Below are 9374 nucleotides of genomic sequence, written 5' to 3' on the forward strand. Positions count from 1 at the left end.
CTGAGAGAGTTGGGGCTGTTCAGCCTGGAGAAGAGAAGGCTAAATTGTCTCATTTAGCCAGCTGACTGCACCCTAAAAAACCTTTTGCATTTGCAATTTCAAAAGAGACAAAATCCACATCATCTTCTAAGAGCTATCTCACCGTTACTGGTTCATATCTGTCACAGAGCGCTGTTAGACCTCACAAGTGCACAAGTTTCACTGCACACATATTGTGTTTCATGGTGCACTGTCTATAAAATCACTGTATTGTACAACGTGGGGCTGAGGAAGTACGTTGAGGTATTTCGATTTATCAAGGATTGGAGTACTGGCTATTTAGACAAACGTAAGTAGAAGTCATCATATTTTACACTCACCCTTTCTGAACGTATTCCACATGCTTCTTTGAAAGGACAGTGATTATTTCATTCAGCAGTTGGTTTGGATTCAGTCGCTGAGTGGCAGTAACATTATAGTGTGCCTAAAAGTAATCAGCTCATTAGGAAAAAAAGGCAAGGGAAAATAACTTCTTTTTCCTAAAATTGAAGACGTTTCGCAAAGTTTTCATAGAGAAACCTCCGGAGCAGCAAGACACAGTGAGAAATGCATGAACATCCACTGTTATCATAATTAAGACATTGTAGGAGCAAAGGGAACACTAAACAACAGCTGCCGGACAATTAATATCAAAGCATGTGTGAACCATATTAAAATCCCAAGTCACAGTGATGGGCCAGGTCAGGATGGAGGCAATTTTTGGAGAGGATGACCTGAGATGACAGCCACAGGACAGTGTCTGAGCACCCTCCTGGGCACTGCACGGGCAGCCAGGCTGAGACCGAGCACTTCTGGTGCCAAGTGGCTTTTCCAGGACTGGAGCATCGCCACGTCCAGACAGAAAAGGTAAAGTACTACTTGTAAGCTTACTGCTACAGGGGCTTTATAGCACATCCACTACTTCATACAATGGACTTGTCCAGTAAGTGACTTCTTGAACAACTTTCAGACACCCATATGTAACGAGGGAAAGCGTATGCCAACTGTAATAGGCCACAAATGGTCTCTACCTTCAGAAGTCACAGAAGCCGGGAAGAAACGATCATAAAATAGCGTGAGAAATGGACATAGCTCGAGGATGCAAAGTCAAGGTCTGTGGTTCTCACCGTTCCTATTCAGCCTAAGACACACGTAACTGCCTGCCACAACCTGTGTAACACTGAAATGCGGTTTTGTCTTCTCCCATTGAACTCCAGTGTCCCTTGATGTACATCAGTAACTCTGCATACCCTACGGACGAGGGAAGTTGATGCATAAGGACAAAAGCTGTTAAGAGACAGAAGATGTAGCTTCTGCTCCTGAACCATTTGCAGTCTGGCCTCCTGTCTGATGAGCTGGTCAGGTTTGTAGCCCAGCACGTGCCCTGAACCTGAATTCTGCCACTTGGCCTCTGACAGTGCCTCTTGGAAAAGCTCCCAGCTCGAATACAGCAGCTGACTTCCTTCTGCAAAGCACCAAGTGCCCTGTTACTGACCGGCAGCAATTGCTGTGCAGGTGGTGTCCTCACAGCCGCAGCTCCAGGAGCTGAAGGCAAACATCACTGATTGCTACGGAGCTGCGTACGCCCTGGCAACAGCCTTGCCTCCTTCACGGTAATCGTATTTTTCAAACATGTCATCTACAGATTCGAGTATAAATCCCTTCTTGTATAAGTTCTGAAGTATACTAGCTGCTTTTCAGTGATGTATGTAATTCTGTTCACTGGGCTAGCATTGTGCCAATGCAATTTGATGCGTGTTCTGCAAAAATAATGTTAACCTCATGAGTCAACTTTGGTAGGTACAAATTATTAATGCAATTTTAAAGCGCTCTGTGCAATGCACTGAGGAGGTGCTTTTTCTATGGCTACTTGAAGAAGAGTAAGCAGACAACTGGCTCACACACAGTGACAGAAAAACTTCAAAAACCAAAGTTACGCTGGCAGTGTCAGAAATTCTTTCATAGGGTGTCGCTTGTCCAGGCTTTAAGTTTAATCTCAGGTTCTCTCGATATCCAAAGACTCTCTTGGAACAGACTTAACACTCCTGGACTACAGAAACCTAACCCAGCAATATTATCAAAGCCGTGGGGGGGTTGGTTGTTCGTTTTAGTGTGGGTTAGGGGTTTTTTGTTGTCTTTTTTGTTGTTGATTTGCTTGTTCTTTTTTAGGAGAAGTAGCAGTATCTCTATACAAGTGACATAGCTAAAAAATTTCAGCTAGGATTCCCTTAAAACCACGCTGCTCCCCTGGGGTCTGGTTTAGACAGGACACGAAAAGCAGTGGCGGTTGCTCAGATCCTGCCTTGGTCTGCTGGGGACTCACCCGAGTCCAGACCAACACCACATCTCTGGGCGATAAGTGGGACCTTATCACGCTGACAGAGATGCAGGAAGAGCAACCACACTTTCCCGTAGAATTAAGGCAAATCAGAACACAGGCGTTTTCACAAGACGACTGCTAAAGGTATTGGATATTGTCAATAATTACACTTTCCATGAAAGATTTTTCCCAGCAACCATACCTTAAGTTTCCTCGGATGGTTTCTAATGGATCGCGTCTTTTTGCTCGGCGTAAGCATAGTGATCACTCTATCGAGGCCTCTTTCAAGGCTTCCAAATATTTTGGCCTTTCTCTTCTTTTGGCTGCTATCCACGTGAGCTAGGTTGGGACCCGGTTCCGCTGAATCACAACGCCTGTTACGTGAACAAATCAATCAGTATTTCGGATACGTCACTAAAATATTACCAGAGCTGACAGAATGAAGAAAACCAAAGCAAGTGCAGAAAAAGCCAGTTGAGATTTAAAGCCAGAGATGTACCACAGAAACTGCAGCCCTCTGGGGAACTGGAATAAGAAGGAACTTATAGTATGGAAAATGGGAATATATCCCGAGGATTGAGTTACACAATGGCATCCTGGGGTGTATCAGGAGGGGGGTGGTTGTAGGGCAGAGAGGTTCTCCTCCTCCTCTACTCTGCCCTGGTGAGACCGCATCTGGAATATTGCGTCCAGTTCTGGGCCCCTCAGTTCAAGAAGGACAGGAACTGCTGGAGAGAGTCCAGCGTAGGGCTACAAAGATGATGGAGGGAGTGGAGCATCTCGCTTCTGAGGAGCGGCTGAGGGAGCTGGGGCTCTTTAGTTTGCAGAAGAGGAGACTGAGGGGAGACCTCATTCATGCTTATAAATATTTAAAGGGTGAGTGTCACGAGGATGGAGCCAGGCTCTTCTCAGTGACAAACAATGATAGGACAAGGGGTAACGGACACAAACTGGAACACAGGAGGTTCCACTTCAATTGGAGAAGAAACTTCTTCTCAGTGAGGGTGACAGAGCACTGGCCCAGGCTGCCCAGAGAGGTTGTGGAGTCTCCTTCTCTGCAGACATTCAAAACCCGCCTGGACGCCTTCCTGTGCAACCTCATCTGGGTGTTCCTGCTCCGGCAGGGGGATTGGGCTGGATGAGCTTTGGAGGTCCCTTCCAATCCCTAACGGTCTGGAATTCTGGGATTCTGTGATTTTAAAACCTCTCTGCCTTCAATGTTTTCTAGGGAATGCAGAAAAGCTTTTACCAACACAACGAGAACGACAGCGTGCTGCTGCAACGTGGGATGCCAGGCAGTACACAGGTTAAGGTAGTCCTGCTCTACATCAGAAGCGCACACAAATAACTGGGCATTTACCTTCTTTTGGGAGGAACCTCAGCTGCTGTCAGTTCATCTGTGTCTGCTGGGTCTGTAGGTTTCTTAATTGGGGTGACCACAGGGAACTGGCCCCCTGAAAGAAAGCATCCAAGCCAAAGCAGTTACGTTTTAGCATAGAGGATTTTATTTTCTTCAGCAAGGATTTCTCATGATTAATAATTTCTTTCTAAAACCAGCCCCCTTTTCTCTCTCAGATCTGTACACCTTCAGAATGATAAAATAAGTTTTTAATATTATAATAATGCCATCCGTCCTCTACAATGTAAACTGTGACTGATTTCCCCAGGGCTCTACAAGTCAAGCTTTAGACCAACCAATGCAGTTCAATATTAGAAATTTGGAAAGAAGAAGGATTAGGATTGCTTTCGTGCTCTGCCACTGTCCCAGAATAAATACTGAGCAATTCACTGTGTCCAACAGTTGCATTCTTCACCAAGCCACTTCCCCTATAGGAAGGGTGTGAGTTTATAGAGCCATGCTTAACAATACATACTACGTAAAAGCCTAAGAAGTTCTCCTATCCACACATTGACCGAGTCTGCAGAGCATGGTTTTGAACATGCAGAAGCAACACCAAGTGAAAGCCAGCAAAATGAGTAGTTACTGTTAAACCCAACTTCAGTGTTCAAAGTTTCAGCTCTTTACAGAATTGCACCTGGCCCAGGCAATGATGACCTCAATTTCCAGAGGATACTTCCACTTCTCTACCTCTAAAGAAGCATTACTACTGCTTTTCCTGAATCAAAGATCTTTCAGTGAAGCAAAGAATTAGCTTTTAATGGTTCAACCCACAGAAATACCTAAGTAAAGTGAGCCGAAACAGCGTTTCTGTGTTGCCCATTTCAGAAGGAGCACTTACTTTCGCTCTTTAAACTTAATGTGAAGTTTGACTTCGCCAGTTACCACATATAATCTTAAGGTATAAATCAAACTCTGTCTGGAGGAGAAGGACCTGGGGTGTTGGTTGACAGTCGGCTTCACATGAGCCAGCACTGTGCCCACATGGCCAGAAAAGCCAACGGCATCTTGGCCTGTATTAAAAACAGTGTGACCAGCAGGGCCAGGGAGGTGATCATCCCCCTGGACTCGGCACTGGTGAGGCCGCACCTCGAGTGCTGTGTTCAGTTCTGAGCCCCTCACTAGAAGAAGGATGTGGAGATTCTGGAGCGTGTTCAGAGCAGAGCCACAAGGATGGGGAGGGCTCTGGAGAACAAGCCTGATGAGGAGCGGCTGAGGGAACTGGGCTTGTTTAGCCTGGAGAAGAGAAGGCTGAGGGGAGACCTCATCACCACCTACAACTGCCTCAAGGGAGCTTGTGGAGAGGTGGGTGCTGGGCTCTTCTCCCAGGTGATGGGGATAGAACAAGGGGAAACGGCACCAAGCTGTGCCAAGGGAGGTTCAGGTTAGAGAGAAGGAGGAAGTTCTTTACTGAGAGGGTCGTCAGAGGCTGGAACAGGCTGCCCAGGGAGGTGGTGGAGTCACCATCCCTGGATGTGTTTAAAGAGCGGGTAGATGAGGTACTTAGGGATATGGTTTAGGGGGTAGACAGGAGCGGTTGGACGTGATGATCTCAGAGGTCTTTTCCAACCCAGCCATTCTGTGATTCTGTGATTCTGTGATAAGCAATTAGTCCACCTCCTTAAATCCTTCACAAAGGATCTCATTGAACAGCAGTATGCCCAAGACCCTTTAAAACCTGAATCAACCTGCAAAGACCTACTGCTTCTGAACAGTGTTCCTCAGCACCCGAAACAGAAGAGTCTCCCACTAAAAGAAGTCCTTGGCATTTGCAGTATCAACACCAAACCTTCTATGTTCGTAGCTGAAGGGGCTGGTAAAGTACATACCGGATCCATCATTTTTCCTAAGAACGGACCAGACAAGCTGAGGACAGAAATTTCTGGTAACTCAGACAAGCTGACATAATTTATGCAGACTTCAGTGGTCTGTCATGTACTTAAGATCTATACAATGTTAACAGAAGTATTTTCACTGCCACACCGGCCCCTTACTGTGAAACTGCTGATACGCTACCATGAGAAATCCAAAAGTTAGACTTGCCTTAGAAGCAGCAACAAAAGCAGACTTTACTACAAGTGCGCCTTTATTTTCACTCCGGGTAGTAACAAAGAAGAGAAAAAGAGCGCTGAGGAAATCGTGTCCTCAGCCTCCGCAGAAAATTAGAGCCAGATGCAAGTTTTAGGAACACAGCACTTGGCTCCATATCAGAGTGTGCCAAAAGGCACGTGGGATACTGAAATGGCAATGGCTTCTGTAATTCACATACCAGTGATGTGCCCTGGTGTACGGTTAAACCTCCTGTGGCACCTGACCAGAGGTACCAGGCTGGTGAATATGGCAAAAAGGTGAAGTCTTCCAGAAACAGATGTGTTGAACGCACAAGCACTGTGTCCATACCCTGATTTACAATAATTTCTAAGTAACACGTGTGTTCTAAGTTTTCATTAGTTGCACTCAGCGTACCTTTGAAGGCAGGTACCTCGAAGGGTACGGTTTGTACTTGCGTCTCAGTCGGATTTGTAAGCGGAGTCTTTGGAGCAGGAGGCACAAGGGGCACTTCACTTCTTAAAGCTGACTCCGTATCAACATTCTCTTTGTTTTCACGCTTCTTTGATGCCACTTTTCTTGTCACCGGAGTTGACAGTGTGAATTCCGTATCATCCCGTTGAGCATCATGCCTTGACTGCTACGAGAGATGTAACGAAAGAACAACACATCCTTTGCTGTATTCTGATCACATTCAGGAATGTTACGGACAAGGAAATTCTGAAAACGAAGCAGCTTAAAAATACCATACGATGCTTGCTATTGAGCTGAGCAGTGAAAAGCCCTTCAATACTTCCAATTTCCTCCATAACTTGCTAATAGACATCTCAAGTAATTTACCATTTCTTTATCAGCTCTTCTAAATTCTTCAGTTGTATATTGAGGGCTACTCCTCACCAGCTCATCTAAACACAGTTACAAGCTTTCATTTGATTTAACTCTATAGTTTTAATTGCTTCGTTGGATTTTCTTGCCCAATACAGACAGGTTGAACTTCTTCTAAGACCTGCCCAGCTCTAGCCTAGCTCCAAGATCTTGTTTGCCATACCTCACTGTTTTCCTGTCAGTTTTAAAATCCTCATTGTTTCATTTACTCACTCCCTGAATGCTGTTTTCAGGCAAACCAAATGCCAAAGCTCAAGTTCTCATCAGATGAATTGTTACTTACAGCTAGAGGAAGCCACAATTTACGTTCTAAAAATTTAAAATGCTTCTTTACTCAGGTCAACTCCCCTTGGCCAGGGTCCACCAAACACTTAAATGTATAATAGGTTTTCTGTATAAGAACAGTGAGGTTTTTTTGGGTTAATAGTATATAACATTTTTTAAAGAACTAGTACTTATTCTTCAAACACCTCTTTCGTTCTGCAGGCGTCTAGAATAAATTCCTCGAACGGAGATTCTTCAGACAGTGAAGCTGCATCAGAAAATTCCATGGATCCAAGGGCACGTGGCATTTCACGGCAGCCCGGCACATCTTCAGGTGTCATCACTTGTTCAGTCTGAAAAGAAAGATTCAGTTGATTCCACAGCACTTTTAAAAGGAAGAATTAAATCAGAAAAGCATCATTAAAATCTAAATCTCACTTCTTTCTTTCTAAGTTCCTAATTGTGGTTAGCAGCTAATGGAAGTTCCCATGCCAGTGACCCAAGTTTTATAATATGACTAATATTGTCATTGCGGATTTGTCATCTGTACCAAAAGCAGATGTGAACTTATCCTCAAGCATTATCAAGCCCTCCTTCGTGACCTGTGCCGAGGAGCAACTTAAAAAATTACTTTCCTTTGATTTCAAGACTTGGACCACAGGCTTTTCAACCAGAGCCAAATAACAGGCTGGGAAAAAAAACCAACATAGAAAACAGTGCAGTAAATTCTAAATGTGGGCTGATAATAGCAAACAAATTACATCCAAAACATATGAGCATGGAATCTGCAACAGTACTTGAACTAGCATTCAGAAGCCTTCATCTAATTGCCAGTGCCAAAAAAGGCTGTCATTTAAATCAGAGGATTGGTAACTTCAGCCAAGATCGATACCCGTCCTGGCTCACATGTACAACCAGATGTATACTGCTGCACGCTCAGTTTCTAACGCCTTTTGTTATTTACAGAAAACTCTTCCCAAGGACTTATTTCACAGCCTTTCAGTGAAATTTCATACAGCTGTTTTAAACGATCAGTCCTCAGCTGCAGTGGACGCTGTTTTAGGAAGCGATGATCTGCTGACAGGTGAGTTTCTCCTGGCCTGTGATCAAGGATGCTGCAGTGCTCCACTCTCTCATTACTACCCGAATAGAAACAGGGCTTCCTGGTATGCTACCAGACCTACAACAATGACTCACTAAAAAGACCTTGCCAGAGGGCTGCTAGCTACAGCCAAGAAACTAACAGCCTGATCCTGTAGTGGAAATCACACTCCATTACAATATGAATGCTTGAATATGATTCTCTAGGTGTTCCAGATTAAATTCATGCTGTGGGGAATTTTTTTGGGTCATCCTTCTATGTCAAACTGCCTGAAATACAGCAGTATTATGTACAGGTTTGTCCCACCAAATTCAGAAACTGGCTAAGTAGAAGGTTCTGTTTGCAAGCTGTCGTCACATCAGACCAGCTATAGCTAGAGAACTTCGATGTTGGCCATTTCAGCAAAGCCAGGTGATATTCACTCACAGTATCGACATGCAGACAAGTTAAATGTGTCCTGAGCGGTGCAGAAGGACTAACGGATTGTTGTGTCATGCATCTCTGGACACCACGAGAGATGAAGTAACTGCACAGTATCAGTGCTGAGAACCTCTGCCTTAAAAGCCACTGGGGAGTAGAAGACCAACCCACCACGGTCAGGGGTTGAGTGCTCCCTCAGCAAGTTTGCATATGACATTGAGTTGGGAGGGTGTTGATCTGCCTGAGGTAGGAAGGCTCTGCAGAGGGACCTGGCCAGGATGAATCCATGGGCTGAGGCCAATGGGATGAGCTTCAACAAGGCCAAGGGCCGGGTCCTGCACTTGGGGCACAATAACCCCATGGACGCTGCAGGGGACGAGTGGCTGGAAAGGACCTGGGGTGTTGGTGGCAGCAATGCCCATGAGCCAGCAATGTGCCCTTGAGCCAAGAAGGCCAATGCCATCCTGGGGTCACCTAGATGAGAAGGGGTGGTTGTAGGGCACAGAGGTTCTCCTGCCCCTCTGCTCTGCCCTGCTCACACCACAGCTGCAATCTTGGGTCCAGTGCTGGGCCCTCGGCTCCAGAAGGACAGGAACTGCTTGAAAGAGTCCAGCAGGGCCACAAAGTGATGGAGGGAGTGGAGCATCTCCTGCTGAGGAGCGGCTGAGGGAGCTGGGGCTCTGGAGCTTGGAGCAGAGGAGACTGAGGGGTGCCCTCATTCCTGGGGATCCATTGGGAAAGGGCAGTGTCAGGAGGAAGGAGCCAGGCTCTGCTCTGGGATGGCCAATGCCAGGACAAGGGGCTCCAAGCTGGAGCACAGGAGGTTCCAGCTGAAGATGAGGACAAAGTTTGTGAGTGTGAGGGTTCTGGAGCATGGCCCAGGCTGCCCAGAGAGGTTGTGGAGTCTCCTTGTGTGG

At 45.9% G+C, this 9374-nt stretch overlaps 1 protein-coding gene across 1 annotated transcript in view; it reads right to left on the reverse strand.

The window, feature by feature from the left end:
- The window catches only part of MELK (maternal embryonic leucine zipper kinase), a gene marked incomplete at its 5' end in the record, with an annotated part of 12038 nt that overhangs the window by 1389 nt on the left and 1275 nt on the right, over positions 1–9374 (reverse strand). The window contains 5 exons of the mRNA XM_010191662.1: positions 360–463; positions 2541–2712; positions 3699–3792; positions 6204–6426; positions 7142–7288. Of these exons, the coding sequence (XP_010189964.1) occupies positions 360–463; positions 2541–2712; positions 3699–3792; positions 6204–6426; positions 7142–7288 (740 nt within the window). The remainder of the gene's footprint in view (positions 1–359; positions 464–2540; positions 2713–3698; positions 3793–6203; positions 6427–7141; positions 7289–9374) is intronic.

This window comes from Mesitornis unicolor, unplaced genomic scaffold (assembly GCF_000695765.1).
Source record: "Mesitornis unicolor isolate BGI_N332 unplaced genomic scaffold, ASM69576v1 scaffold42289, whole genome shotgun sequence".
Taxonomy (NCBI): domain Eukaryota; kingdom Metazoa; phylum Chordata; class Aves; order Mesitornithiformes; family Mesitornithidae; genus Mesitornis; species Mesitornis unicolor.